At 42.4% G+C, this 15,916-nt stretch overlaps 2 protein-coding genes across 9 annotated transcripts in view; one reads left to right on the plus strand and one right to left on the minus strand.

The window, feature by feature from the left end:
* Positions 1–6,092, minus strand: part of LOC126991407 (uncharacterized) — a 20,497-nt gene extending 14,405 nt beyond the window's left edge. Inside the window, exon 1 of the mRNA XM_050850178.1 lies at positions 5,852–6,092. The gene's annotated coding sequence lies outside the window, so the exon portion shown is untranslated. The remainder of the gene's footprint in view (positions 1–5,851) is intronic.
* The window catches only part of LOC126991405 (uncharacterized), a 70,023-nt gene that overhangs the window by 30,357 nt on the left and 23,750 nt on the right, over positions 1–15,916 (plus strand). For 4 of the 8 annotated variants that reach the window (XR_007745495.1, XR_007745494.1, XR_007745496.1 and 1 more), the window contains exons 1-2: positions 9,857–10,491; positions 12,331–12,455. The exons of 2 other annotated variants lie outside the window; for them this stretch is intronic. Coding sequence is in view for 1 of the 6 variants with exons in the window: in XM_050850177.1 (XP_050706134.1) it covers positions 10,371–10,491; positions 12,331–12,455 (246 nt within the window). In the remaining 5 variants the exon portion in view is untranslated. Of the gene's footprint in view, positions 1–9,856; positions 10,492–12,330; positions 12,456–14,567; positions 14,697–15,916 lie in introns of those variants that run through there. 2 more of the 8 variants (XR_007745498.1, XR_007745500.1) reach the window with 2 other exon arrangements.

Here is a 15,916-nt window from a genome sequence, read left to right on the forward strand (position 1 = left end):
CGTCCTCTTTTCCCATTTTCTTTCTTTTAAGGCAAACTGTACTAAATCATAATCTAGGAACAATTATTTCGTTGTTTGCTGCACATTTACGTCAAGGTAACTCTGCTGTTCGATGTCTTGTTATCTAAGAACATGCTTAAGGGGAAGAAAAATAAGATAAGGAGGAGATTGAGGCAGGAAGAGAGCAAATTAAAAATAATGTGGCACATATATAGACCGAGGCAGACAAGGACGAAAGGAAGGAACGAGGAAAAGTTAAGAGTGTTTTGCCATATCTGCAGCCCAACTCATGGGCTGTCACCCGACAAAGGTCCATGATTCCATGGAGGGACAAATGTAGAGATGGATGGATGATCGAATGGATGAGGAGGTAGGAAGATGAAGGAGGAGGGAGGTCTGGCAATCCCCTGGCCGGGTGTTGCCATACCGCCCACACTTATCATATACCTCTCAAAGTGTGTATATCTCATCATTTTATAAAGAAATGGGCTTCCTCTGCTCGCAAAGTTATATTTCAAGTTGAAAAACGCGATTTATAAGCATTTATACGTAAATATAATAATATTGTTAGCGTTTACTACACCCCCGAGACAGTAGTTATTTAACAACAAATTTAGCGTCACACAGAGCGCGGTAAGGCTTTGTGAATCCGCGTGCTGATCCGTGACGTCATCGATTAGTTGGTATAGTCTGTTCGGAGCATGAAGTCGGTTCAAGGTGTGGCAGATTCCAGAATTCCCATGAGTGCAGCGCTGCCAGTTCGACCGCCAATTATCAGATTAGCACTCTCTCCCGGCCTACCCACCCACAACCCACCTGTTTATCTCTCTCTCTCTCCCTCTCTCTCCATCTCGACCCGAGGGAGGGACCTAGGGGGACACACCAACCACCACCACCACCAACAACACCACAACGTGGCAACATGAGAAAAAATCGCTGCCACATGTCATAGAATTTATACAAATCCTTGTTATTATCCTAAACATCGACACTCATTGTACTATGCAGCTTCCTTTACTATATACAGAATATATAAAATATCGCTTTCAAATAGCACATGGATGGGAAATAAGAGAGAGACGCATGTACGAACGCTGATTTGGCAGCATGGGTAGAGGTAAACGACGATACCAACTCCACCCTGAACGGACTTCATGCTCTGAACAGACTTTAGTCATTACCGCGCGAGCTTTGTGTATCGCAATGTTCTCAAAACTACGCACTAAGGGCCCAAAATTACGCACTAAGCCTTTGTGAATCTAGCCGCTGGTACGTATGAGGTTAAGAAGACCTTGGCCCGTACCAAGAGTCATGAAGGTCTAGCGACGAAGATCGAAGGGAAGGACGGTGCGTACCTATAGTCACTAGCATTTTTGGAACGAAGGACTGCGGGAAAGACGAAGGGAAGGCAAGGTCTACCCCGTGTCTTCCCTCAGACCTTCGAGGAAAAATATGTTTATTTTCGAAATTTGGCGTGGCAAATAGTTACAGTTCAGTTAAAACAACCTGAGAAAATATTTTCCCTAATTGGTAAGTCGTATATTATAGTTGCAGTGAATATGTTTGTCTTGTTTACAACAACAGCACGCGCCTTCAAAGCACAGAGAAACCAGCCAGCCTGCCAGCAGGCGAGAACCTTCGTGGCTCACATTCTCCAACGATCTATGGTTTTTCAAATTCTTTCGCATTTCAGTTAAGACATCTGGCTCTGACAGTGCAAACAAAGGGTATCTTAATAATTTACTGCATGTAAATAACGATTAATAATGGAAAAAACACATGAAATAATAAATAACTGTTGAATGCGATGCTAGGCTATTTCGAATATTAGGCTATCCATGTTATTTATACATGCAACATCAAAATCCCTTATGTATAGACACTTGCAGAGTCGTATGTCACTTTATATCCCTTAATAAGATGAAATATGAGTATCTGAAAGGCTATAGATCGTTCGAGTATGATCAAACTATACTGTTTGATATACAAGTTGTTTCTTCGTGTTCTTGTATGGTATATTATCGATGCAAATCTTCTGTTTGCGGTTCATATACGATGGTTTGAGGATTTTTTTGTTTACATAAACATTCAAATGATCTTCACGCAATCACAAACTCACAATGCGCAGGTGCCACATCTACGTTCACGAGTGGACAGACGGAATGAAACGGACAATATTATGACTGTAATAGCATCATGGAGGTATTATACCTCCATGAATAGCACTGTGTGTTTGTATGTGTGTGCGTGCATTAGATCTGGTTGGTGAAAAGAAGGTTGCAGTGTGTGTATGTGCATTTACCTTCCCGAGCGACTTGTGGTAAGGATTGAAGGCACGGTCTGAGGTCGTGACTACATTGTCGAAGGGAAGGTACGCGGCTCGAGCTTCACGACTCTTGGTACGGGCCCTTGTATTCTCTTGGCCTTGGTGTTATTTGGCGTCCCCACCGTCAACGCTTTTGTTTACAAACACTGGTCTCTCGTGAACTGTGCCTGCTCAGACCAGCAAGCGTAGACCTGTACAGTCTCACAAAGCTTTTTAACCGTAATTAAGAGTTGCCGGAAGGCTGAATCAGACATACAGTACCACTACCACCATCCCCGCTGCTTCTAGAACGACGCTCTGTACGAGTTGTAGCTATTTATATGTACAGAGTGTCGTTCTAGAAACAGCGAGTATGGTGGTACTGTATGTCTGATTCAGCCTTCCAGCTACTACTCTTAATGTGTTAAAAAGCTTTGTGAGACTGTACAGGGCTACGCTTACTGGTCTGAACATGCGTAGTTCACGAGAGACCAGTGTTTGTAAACAAAAGCGCCAGCTTTTGACGATGGGACACCAAATAATACAATACCGGGTGCCTTCAATATCATGGCATGCTCACAAACGAATATGGAATATCAAATTTGAGGCAGTGAATAATATTATGGGGGGCAAAGGTAAATGATTTTTCTCTTTGATATATTGATTTTTGAGTCTAACATAAAAAAAATAACCTAGTGTTTTAATGTTGATGATCAACGTATGAAATCTCTTCACCGAAGATAATTTCATACCCCGAAGTTTTTTCATATAACACGGGCCACGCATGCGCAGTAGGGAGGAGACAACGTGGTTTTTTTTTCTGAGAGGCGGAAAAAAGTAGCGATTATCGCTAGTTTGGTTACAAAAGTAACGAAGATACCGATATATATTTAAATAAGTAGCGGATGGCCGATAACCTGATTTTGTTATCAGCGATAAAGTATCGCGATAACTTATTGCCAGTCAACCGACCAGCCAGACAGTCAGCCAACCAACCAATCAGCCAGTCAACCAGCCAGCCAGCCAACCTATCAGCCAGTCAGTCAACCACCCAGTCAGTCATCCAGTCAACCAGTCGGTCAGTTAGACAGACAGTCAGTTTACCAATCAGCCAGTCAATCAACCCACCAGGCAACCAGACAGCCAGCCAGCTAGACAGCCAGTCTACCAGTCTCCTCCAAAACCAATGATTTTTTCGATGTATCTTAGCTTCGCAGCATCCTCAAGCGATCTCGCGTAATCACTTAACACAAATGATGCTGAAGGTCCTGCCATTTGCCTGCGGGTAGTGACTTGGGGATTAGGCACACGTGGTCCGCCTGCTCACTCTGCTAGGGAGGTGACCACCAGCGGGTTTGCAGACGGCGCACAAGGTGCAGACGACGTTATTTCGTGACGTCACTGCAAAACCTCTATATGGATAGCAACTGCGCGGGGGAGAAGAACTGGCGGAGACGATACAGAACGCCCAACCTCGAGGAAGCTGATTTAGCGAGAGAGGAGATATGAAGTTTCCAGTTGAGATTTTGAGTTAAGGATAGACCGACGATGTTTAGTGTTGAAGACGGTGACAGCTGAGTGTTGTCGAAGAATAGGGGATAGGTGTTTGGAAGATTGTGTCGAGTTGATAGGTGGAGAAATTGAGTTTTTGAGGCATTGAAGGACACAAGGTTCGTTCTGCCCCAATCGGAAATGATAGCAAGGTCTGAGGTTAAGCGTTCTGCAGCCTCCAGTCTGGATTCGTGTAATTCCTGTTGAGAGGGTCTATTGAAAGAAGTTGAATAATGCAGAGTGGAGTCGTCGGCGTATGAGTGGACAGGACAGTTTGTTATGGAAAGAAGATCATTGATGAATAACAGGAGGAGAGTGGGTGATAGGACAGAGCGCTGTGGAACACCACTGTTGATTGGTTTAGGGTAAGAGCAGTGACCGTCTACCACCGCATAGATAAAACGGCCGGAAAGGAAACTGGAGATAAAGGAACAGAGAGGAAAGAACTGAAAGAGGGCAGTTTAGAAAGAAGACTGGTGCCAGACTCTATCGAAGGCTTTCGATATGTCTAGCGCAACAGAGAAAGTTTCACCGAAACGGTTAAGAAAGGATGACCGAGAGTCAGTTAAGAGAGCAAGAAGATCGCCAGTAGAACGCCCCTTGCGGAATCCATACTGGCGATCAGATAGAAGGTTAGGAGTGGAAAGGTGCTTTTGAATCTTCCGGTTAAGGATTAATTCAAAAGCTTTAGATAGACAGGAAAGTAAAGCTATAGGGCGGTAGTTTGAGGGATTGGAACGGTCACCCTTCTTAGGCACAGGCTGTACAAAGGCATGTAGTGACACAACTTGCCTGATGGGCGAGCCTCCCATAACCCACTTAGCCAAGGGGTACCCCTTTGGCCGACTGGTAAAGGAGTGGCTCTCCCGTTACGCTGGTCGCGGGTTCGATCCCCGGCGCTGGCAAACCTTTCCTTGTCTGGATTAATTTCTCGTGTGTTTCGTTGCACGCAGAGGCCGTGTGTGGGAGTGTAGTAAAGAAAAAAATTCAGGCATTTCACTGGTGGCAAAAGCGGTGGGCATCCTCTCCTGTGGTTCTGTTGTGTCACCCCGAGAGGGTAACAGGTAGAGTGATGGCCCATGCTCTCTGAAGTTCATAGAAAACGGGAACTCAACACACAGAAATTAATCTAAATAGGAATGGGCGAGCCTCCCATAACCCACTTAGCCAAGGGGGCACCTCTTTGGCCGACTGGTAAAGGAGTGGCTCTCCCGTTACGCTGGTCGCGGGTTCGATCCCCGGCGCCGGCAAACCTTTCCTTGTCTGGATTAATTTCTCGTGTGTTTCGTTACACGCAGAGGCCGTGTGTGTGTTGTAATGAGAAAAATTCTGGCATTTCAGGCATACTTCCAGCAGGAAGGAAAGATAGATGTTGATAGGCAGAGACGAAAGAGTTTGACCAGGCAGGGTGTCAGCACAGAAGCACAGTTTTTAAGGACAATAGGAGGCACTCCATCAGGTCCATCAGCCTTCTGAGAGTTGAGGCCAGAGAGGGCATAGAAAACATCATTTGGAAGAATCTTAATAACAGGCATAAAGGAGTCGGAGGGGGGATGAGTAGGAGGAATATGCCCAGAATCGTCCAGGGTGGAGTTCTTACAGAAAGTTTGAGCGAAGAGTTATTATTATACACTTATGTATATTATTATACACTTTGTATATTATTATACACTTTGTATATTATTATACACTTTGTATATTATTATACACTTTGTATATTATTATACACTTTGTATATTATTATACACTTTGTATATTATTATACACTTTGTATATTATTATACACTTTGTATATTATTATACAATTTGTATATTATTATACACTTTGTATATTATTATACACTTTGTATATTATTATACATTTTGTATATTATTATACAATTTGTATCCCCTCTGTGGCATGTTGCTACAGCCGAAGGCTAGTCAGCAAGGCATTGTTACATTAAAAAGCAGCCGAATCCGCTTCCAAAATAGGTAAAATTATGTTTTTATTACCTCAGTTCAAAGTCGGCGCGGTGCTCGAAGGGCCAAAAATGGCACCCAGCAGCCTTATACACAGGGCCGCCTATGTCGGGACTCTATCAAGGGACCTTTCCTCACGTTTCCCCGCTGTCCCCTCCCTGCTCGGCGTTATTTCATATATCCTCCTACTGCACGCGTTCACGTTGTCCTAGCTCTTGATCCCACACTCGCTAGTTCGGCCATACGAGGGAAAAAGATGAGTGTGTCTACTCTCCACCAGGCCTTAAGAGATACTGACGAAGGTAAGCTAAGCCTAAACGTAACCACGGCGACCTTGAGATAACAGTAACATATGATGGCTGGGTGACAGGATGCGAATTTAACCTCTGGGGCCGTCTTCTTGCAATTAAGCTCACTCACGTATTAAACAATTAAGGCTTTCGTGGGAGCTTGATACCTGAGATACATCCCTCTGCGCTTACATCGTGATCCAGAAAACAGAAAAAACGATGTTGCCGATCGAGGCTGTATCTCGTTGCAAGTAAGTTAATTACAGCAGCAGCCTCGGAGGTGTAGGCTACGTATACGTGTGACGCTTTGTTTTTTATATATAACCAAGGAGACAATTCAAGGGCGTAAAGAAAAAAAAAAGAAAAAAAGCCCGCTACTCACTGCTCCTGAATAGAGGTCAAAGGAGTGTCCAAAAAGAGAGGTCAATTTCGGGAGGAGAGGTGTCCTGATACCCTCCTCTTGAAAGAGTTCAAGTCGTAGGCAGGAGGAAATACAGATGAAGGAAGATTGTTGCAGAGTTTACCAGCGTGAGGGATGAAAGAGTGAAGATGCTGGTTGACTCTTGCATAAGGGGTTTGGACAGTATAGGGATGAGCATGAGTAGAAAGTCGTGTGCAGCGAGGCCGCGGGAGGGGGGGAGGCATGCAGTTAGCAAGTTCAGAAGAGCAGTCAGCATGAAAATATCGATAGAAGATAGAAAGAGAGGCAACATGGCGGCGGAATTTGAGAGGTAGAAGACTATCAGTATCCTTAATTCTTCATATGTCAATAAAATGCCTCATATAATATGTTTCCCGATAAGGAAATATAAGTATATGAGTCTATAGAGCAAAATCCTTCCATAAAAGCGAGATGTTTCAGCGGAGATGGAAAATATCTTGTAGGTTCAGTATAGCCGTCAAACGTTCACGGCTGATCGAAGATAATTCGAACTGATGTTCTTCTTTTGACCTTTACTGCTTTAATGTATCGCTTCAATTATAGGTCCTTAATTCTTAATTGTTTTTTTCACACTCAGATACTTCTATACACACTTAGATACTTGCTATATATGTAGTCTCGCCCTGTAGGGCATGTCGCGCCTGTGAAGGGCAAGTAGGCGCACCTAACATCACCAAATGTTGGGTACAAACTTGGCGGAGGGACTTTTTTTGGAGGCCATTGAAGGTAACGGGCTAAAGAGTAGTCTATCCGGATATTTTGTTTATATTTATCAATGATCACGAGACGTCCTTGAGTTGAATCAAAGTATGTGCTTATCGTTGTATTCATTCCTACACACACTGGTAATATTTCTGTGGTGTTTGATTCCCTTATTAGACTGAAATTCTATTGTGATGAACAATCACAAATTCGTGTCACTGGTAAAAATGAAACTAGTATTGTAAGTTTTGCCACCATGAAATATGCACAAATAGATAAATATGAAAGCTGACGAAGTCACAGTAAGTGACATCACCTGCTTTGCGCAGTAAAAATATGCTATCTAAAGTATCTGATACCCGCAATATGGCGGGCGCTGCTGCCTTGGACATCGAGGCTACAGGCCAACGTTGCCAGATTGTCGTACTCAGCCGATTATATTTCCCGACTTCCTGCCCCCAAACTGTCTTCTGGGTTCCAATAACGAAACTAATTTATAGTTATCGTTAAAAGAGTTAGATCCTGATGTTTCTTGGCAACAGTTAGGCGTCAGAAACCGGTAAATACTATGCTCTGAGCAAGATCTAAAGACCTTGGCTCTGAGTACGAATATCTGGCAACGGTGGCTATACGCATTTACATATTATTGTTCTGTTCTTTATTCAATGTTGTGTTCAAGAAAAAGAATACTCTTAATTTTAGTTAGTTTTGGGTTATAAGGATTCTTTACGAAATACAATTATAACGTTGCCTCCTTTGACTTAGGAAACGTCCTGAATCCTGGATCGGCAATGGTGATGTTAGGTTCGCCTATATATGGACGTAGATCTTGGATGTATACTTAAGGGAACTTGCGAGGGGCGCCCCGAGCTTGTTGTTTTGGCGCCTCGGCGAGATCCTGCTGTCTCCCTGGGGCGGGATTCTGTTTACCTGCAACAATAAACCATCAATCAATCAATCAATCATACCATTTACCGGACCTGTGGCTGGTAAGCTTCACGGTATCTCCGCCCACCCGGTAAATTCGCATTCATCAACCACTTACCGCACCTCCGGTAAGGCCAAAAGTTACCGCAGCTCCGAGACCCGTGAGCGAGTTGCCGCAGGCGTGGTATGGCGGGTAAACACTGCCGCCTCAGCTTTATTTTTCCGTCTGACTGCTTGTATCGGTGGTTCCTGAACATGACAACGCAATGCGATAACCTCGGTAGTTGCAGGCGTATGAAAACGTATAATAGTGACGGAAATAAGTGGAGAGAGACGTGAAAAAGACGAAGTGAGTGACGCGTAGCCGCAGCGGTGATGAGTTATCCTCAGTTTTCACACTATTTATAATATTCCTTGGTTTTATACGCAAATATCCGACTGACATGCTTAGTAGTGAATGGAAGTGACAAACATGAGTGAGTACAGCCGTGTAAATACCGCTGAGTAAATCAAAATGAACGGCACATTAGCGGGTCAGCTGGGCACGAATCAAAAGTGTTTTTTTTTTACTTGAATTACCATGATTTTAATCTATAACGTTAAAGACTCAAAGCAAATAGTTAGCATATGAAAAGAAATGCAATTTATAAGACTTGTGGGAAGAGTGTACTTGGAACTCTGTTGATGAAGAGTAATCAGTCAAATCATGGGACTATATCGTTACCTGTTGTTGTTTAGCAGTATGTCTCAGTCATATTCATTGATTATTGTAATTGTGTTTTGAAATATTTAGATGTCTAGCTGGACATAATCAGTTTCAGAGGAGATACCATGATCATGTAGGCAGTTTTTCCAGCTATAATTATAATCAGCCTCTCAAGACTCACATTACTTAAACTAACCTATTCTCGGCCACCCTTCGACACTCCTGTGGTGGGGAGGCTTCTCCCATCTCGCACTCTGACTTTGGTTGTTCAGATGTTAGTCGACATAGCTCTACATACTGAGTTCTTACTTACGTGTAAACAAATATTAACAAATGTGTGGAAATCATTCACTTCATTTACACATCCAATATTTCCAATAGATGAATAAAATAATGGTCAGAGCACATGAGTGTTGTATATTTAGTGAATTTTTTTTTTTAGGGGGGTGTTCTGTGTCCCTCTAACAAGTGTTATTGATATGCTGGTAAAATTATATTTAACAAAGTAATAATGGAGAGAGAATTTGGAATGCAGGGGCCAAGGGGTAAGGTAATCCTGGGGATAATTATATTTTCAGCTGTTAGTTTTATCGGATAATATTAGGTTAGTTTGGGTGTTCAGGACTCCTAACCCAAGCAAAATATAATGCACTGTGGTATTTATCACCTATGGACTATGTTGATATTGCCAAGTTGGAAACAATTTTGTAAAACATTTTACCAGAATGTCAGTAGGAACTAGGGAGCAAGAGACCTGTTGCTTGACAAGCTACCGTGACATTTCATCCGAAGAAATGGAGACACCGTTTTAGATCTGGATGGAACGTTTGATGATAAGTAGTTATTTACTTAGGTTCTATATAATTATGTTAGCTGATCACTGGACTTTTTTTAAGTAACTGGAACAAAAATAATCAAATTCTAGCATATGAGATTATTACCCTATATAAATTCCTTTTTTGAAGGTGAAATGGCGCTGCTCTGGGCACTGGAACATGACAGGCTACGACGGGAAAGAGTTTTCAGAGACCGTCTCAATCATTTAGAGGTCAGCGATGATCTCCTACACTATTATTGGGTGCCCCGCCATGAAATCCTTCAGCTGTGTGAGGAGATTGGACCACATATCCACAGGCCCACAGGCAGGACAAGAGCAATTCCAGTCCACACACAGATCTTGGTTGCCCTGCATTTTTTTTGCCAGTGGGACATTTCAGAATGTGGTGGGTGATGTAGCTGGTATCAGTCAGTCATCAATATCAAGAATATTGAATGATGTTACTGAGGCTTTGTTGAACAAAGCAAAACGAGAAATAAATATGCCCCAAGATCTGCAGGAGCTCATGCTATCAAGCAAGATTTTTATGGCCTCAGTGAATTCCCTTCTGCAGTCATATACCCATCAAAGCACCTGCAAATGCAGTTGTTTATCTGAACAGGAAGAGGAAGTACAGCCTTAATGTACAAGTTGTGGCAGACTCAAAGATGAGGATCATCAGCTTCTGTGCGAGCTATCCTGGGAGCGTTCATGACCCCTACATATGGCGTCAGAGTGTTCTGCAGCAACAGTTTGTGGAGGGCCAGTACGGAGACTCACTACTTCTTGGTAATTACCTTAACCTTTGTTGTATATTGTAAAATTTAGCAGCTGTAAGAAAAACAGCATAAGTTAATGGGCCTCCATGGTGCTGTGGTTAGTATACATTTTCACAACTGTGTGCCCGAGTTCGAATCCTTCTTTTTTGGATGATTGGTAAATTGTTGCCTGGGGAAGGTAAACTGGTAACCTGGATGCTGCACTGGGCCTGTGTCCCAAGTTAATGGATTGTTACCCACCACAGGCTGAAGGGCTAATGGTATGGAGATGAGTATCGTTACCATTCGAAGCTAATAGCATGTGCTCCCAACTTAACCTGTATGTTAATGTTTGCCTTTGGTATCTTCTTGACTTGTCAGATGCATTATCCTGGTTATCCTATCGAGGGATTAATATGGATGAGTAGTTACAAATAGGTTATGGAAATGCTGTCCATTCACAGTCACAGCATGTATTCTGACCCTTTTAGAACAATTTTGCTATCTACCAAGTGCTTTCCAACTTCCATGCTCATGCTTGTCCAGGATCTAATAAGTTTCCTCAATGTTAAGCCTTTTAAACTTTGTTTTTTGTAATGCTTACAAAATTTATTCATATACATAAGTGCTTCTGAAGTGTATTTACTAGCAAATATAATTTTTATGCAGTAAATAGGACAACCTATTTCATTAGGGAAAAATAAGGGGAACAAACAACAAGGAATGGATTGGGTGTCATAAGAATAAAAGACAGGGTAGTATATGTTCTATTTTTATAAAATGGCCACTCATATTTTTTAGAGCAATGGAAATGTAGTATATGTTATATTTTTAATGGCCGCTCATATTTTTTTGTGGAATGGAAAGAGATAAAGAGTAAAGAACATTATGAGATGTATACTCCATAATAGGGCAGACAAGGCCCCTGTATATAGATATCATTTGGGAGGATAAAAAGAACTAGCAGAGACGATACAGAAAGCCCAACCTCAAGGAAGCTGATTAAGTAAGAGAGATGTGAAGTTTCTAGTTGAGATTTTGAGTTAAGGATAGACTGAGGATGTTTACTGTAGGAGGTGCCAGCTGAGTGTTATTGAAAAATAGGGGATAAGTGTTTGGAAGATTGTGTCAAGTTGACGGGTTAAGAAATTGAGTTTTTGAGGCGTTGAAGGACAAAGTTCTTCTTGCCTTAATTGGAAGTGATAGTAAGGTATGAAATTGAGCGTTCTGCAGCCTCCATCCTGGAATCGTGTAGTTTCTGTTGGGAGGGTCTTTTGTAGTCTGAAGGATTGGAACGGTCACCCCTCTTAGGCACAGGCTGCATGTTGGCATACTTCCAGTAGGAAGTAAAAGGTAGATGTTAAAAGACTGTGGTGCTGGGCAGAGTGGCTAGCCATGTTGGTGGTCTGCTGGATGGTCCTAAGGGAGGGGCTGAGGAGGCGTCTGTGGAGGGATCCTTTAAGGTGCAGTGGCTGTTCATCCTTGCTTTTGGGCTGGATGACAAATGGGTACCTGAGGAAGATTGGGGAAGGTAAACTGATGTAAACTGGATGTCACCCTAGAACAGTGCCTCGGAAGTAATGGGATCCTTCTCACCACAGGCTCAAGGGCTAATGTGCTGTAAATGAGCTTTGAGGCCACACGCAGCTGTAGCGTATGGTCCCATTGTAGATAAGAGTGTCTTAATACTACCCTCTTGAAAGAGCTTAAGTAGTAGAGAGGAAGATATACAAACAGAGAAAGGCTGTTCCAGAATTCACCAGCTTAAGGGATGAAAGCATTAAGAAGCTGGTTAACTTTCCCTTAACAAAAACAACCATTGCACAGATGACATTAGATGAAAAATTAGTTTATACTCTGATCCTTGCAGGTGATTCTGGTTATCCTCTGGAGCCCTTCCTAATGACACCAGTGAGCCAACCAACAACTGATGCTCATCGTGCCTATAACCGCAGCCACTCTAGGACACGTGTTGTGGTGGAACAGACTTTTGCGGTATTTGAATCTCGGTTCCGTTGCTTGCATGGGTCAGGTGGCAGCCTTCAGTATGACCCAGTCAAGTGTGCCAAAATTGCAATTGCATGTAAAGCTATTGCATAATATTTGTGTCAGTGGAAGAATGCAATTAAATGAACCTTTAGTAGAAATTGAAAATATGGAAAATGATGCCTACAGAAGAAATGAAGACACAGGACAGTGTTGTTGTTTTGAACCAACCAACAACACTGTCTTTGAAAAGACACTGTAAATCAGACCCCTTCGTCGAGCCTGCCCTGTGTCTTCATTTCCTCTGTAGGCATCATTTTCCATATTTTCAGTCTCTACTAAAGGCTCATTTAACTGAATTCTTCTACTGACACAAATATTATGCAATAGCATACATGTATTCTTTGTCTTCTCATAACTTGTATGGTGATGGTATGTAAGGTACAAATATGCAGGCATCATGTATACTGAGGTGTATGTAATATATGGTGCAATTGCTGCTCTGTTTAGTGTCACAATGTTTGGACAAGGTCAGGTTGTTTAGGGTGGAGACAGCATGATGAATGTTGCTGATGATGACACCACCGCCCTGAGAGCCACCAGTGAGAGAGAACAAACCGGGAGACTGAGGTGGCAGGGTTTCTGTTTTGTGTGCTCAGGGTTTGTGGTGACTCCTCACTCATTTCACTGAAACTGTATATACATGTAAGTTTGTATATTATAATTCTAACCTACGTGTACATAAAAGACAGTTAAAAATACATTATACAAACTTGCATGTATATACATCTCAGCGAATAGTGTGAGTCGCCACAAAGCCCAAGCACTTCAAACAGAAGCCCCGCCACCTCAGACGCCCGGTTTGTTCTTCTCTCTCGCTGGCGGCTCTCAGGGCGGTGGTGTCGTCATCAGCAACATTCCTCATGCTGTCTCCACCCTAAACAACCTCCTGGCTTGTTTTGCTCTGAGGGTGGTGGCGTTACTGTCAGCACTGTTCCTCATGCTGTCTCCTCACCCAAAACAACCTGACCTCACCTAAACATTCTGACACTATACAGAACAGCAACTGCACCATACATTCTGCACACACACACACACACACACACACACATATATATAGAGAGAGAGAGAGAGAGAGAGAGAGAGAGAGAGAGAGAGAGAGAGAGAGAGAGAGAGAGAGAGAGAGAGAGAGAGAGATTATAGATGACACCTGTACATTAGGGCAACACTTAGACTTAATTCACACCTCGCCTGAGTCTCCTGTCTCTTGTACCCACGGCTCGGCACCTTTGATACTTCTATGTATTTTTTTGTAATGTTTTTCATTTTAACATTTCTTCTAAGTCACTTTAAAGTATACAAACTACAAATTCATACCACTGGGATTTTCGGATGATTGGACTTTTACTGTATTGGTGTTTTTCTGCATACGTATGTGTGCAAAATAATTGCTGCATTAACAAAAGGAAAGACTTTTTATTCAAAAGGAATATTAATACTTGAGAAATGGAAGGCCAGACACTTTGACTGATTGATTTAGAATGTTTTTATAGCTATAGTCCGTTCACTTCAGCTGTGAATCCACAATGGCTGGAAATATTGATAAAGGATGAAAGTATAATAATCATTAAATGTTGTTCTCTGACTTCTACTCACCATAATTATTAACAATTGAGGATGGAAAGTTGTGTTAATAGTTGTGGAATCACTGCTTATTCCAATGTTTTCAACAAAACAAACTTATCTATATCAGATGAGCTAAGTAAAGGAATACTAATATTTCTTGATCATAGGATAGTGTTTTGGAGCCAAAATTGTCAGATGCCCTCCCTGCCAACAGCCAGTCAGCAGTGTCTTAATACACTAAGGTGAGATCTAGGGATCCACCTTAACAGAGTGGACTATAGTATAATTCATGTTATGCCACAAAGGAAAAATAAAAAAGGTTAATTCTGTTTTGTATGTAACTTAAGAAACCTAGTTAATAAAAACCTACCTATTTGGACCTGTCACCTTATTTTGACAAGGTAACTGCAATTTTTCCAAGGCTGCAGCCACCTTATCCATAGCACCACTCAGCCTCCTCACTTCAAGAAGGATGTCTTCTTGAACTTCCACCATTTTGGGCCCAACTGGTGGGTTAACCCTCCTCTGCCTGCTGGTGGAAGCGTGAGAAGGTGCCGCTCCTACATCAGGGGGAGATAGAGTTTCTGGGGCACAGTGAACAGGTGCCAATTGAGGGGCCAGCTGGTGGGTAGTAGTAGGGCGGGGATGGTGAGGAGGGGGCTGTGATGGGCCTTGCAGAGGTGCGGGTGTCAAAGAATCCTCCGAAAGGAAGATTACACACTTCTGTGTCTGCAGAAGCTGTACGTAAAAAATCATCATGATAAGAGTCATTCAACATGGTATGATATCTTATCTTGTGCTTTGATTATGAGTAGCGAGGAATTTTAGGAAAACCTAAACTAATATGTCTGCTCAACTTAAGATATATATGTTCAGACCACACAGACTCTATGCAGAATGGTGGTCTCCTTAAACCCAATTGAAACTACGTAAAAGCTTTGCAATTTCTGCCTTAGCAAACATGAAGGTGAAAAGGTCAAGTTGATTTTCAAATCTTGTGTGCTGCACTGAACCACTGAAGGTGGAAGTTTATTTCATAATTAAGTTTCTCTGGAAATCAAGAGTTGGTGGGCAAAACAATAAAATAATAATCTATACCAAATAAAACAAATAAATGTGTTAAAAAATCAAGATAAACAACAATGAGTTATGGGAAATCGAACCCATACCTTTAGAGCAACTGATGAGTGGGGTCACCTTCCCTTCATAAGGAGTCCACAGTGTGGGCTGTGTTACGGCAAGTGCCGCAGAAGTGGCCCCTGGCATAGTGACTTTGTAGCTCATCATTGGCTCAGTTGGGTTGCTGCCCTGCTGACTACTATTATGAAGGCCTGAGTTCGATTCCCAGCACTCAACGACAAACATTTCAAGATTTTTCACTGCATTATTGAATTTTTTATGGTGAAATATATCAAGTTGGTAGCACTTGTCACAAAGACTAATGTTACGTAGGTTACCAAATACAAAGATTAGCATGAAGTACATTTCATAACATAATTTACCTGCGGACACAGAAGGTGTTGGACGAGGATCTGATTCTAAACCAGATCCTGTGCCCGCTACAACTGCAGGGTCCAGCACCTGCGCCTTGGCCTCCTCAGCATCGGTGAGGGTGTCCGTTTGTACAGAGCCGCCACCTGTACAATACTGTAAAAAAATAGTACATGGCAATGCAGTTATGCATAAACTTATTTTGAATCATTACCTGAATAACTGCCCCAACACTGTTGTACCTGTCTTTGCCAAAATAGACAGCTATTTCCACCAAAGTGCCGCAAAAGTGGCCTCTGGCATAGTGACGGCACTAACTTATCGCTGCTAAAATATTAACTTATTACCTCTTC

Source organism: Eriocheir sinensis, unplaced genomic scaffold (assembly GCF_024679095.1).
Source record: "Eriocheir sinensis breed Jianghai 21 unplaced genomic scaffold, ASM2467909v1 Scaffold274, whole genome shotgun sequence".
NCBI lineage: Eukaryota > Metazoa > Arthropoda > Malacostraca > Decapoda > Varunidae > Eriocheir > Eriocheir sinensis.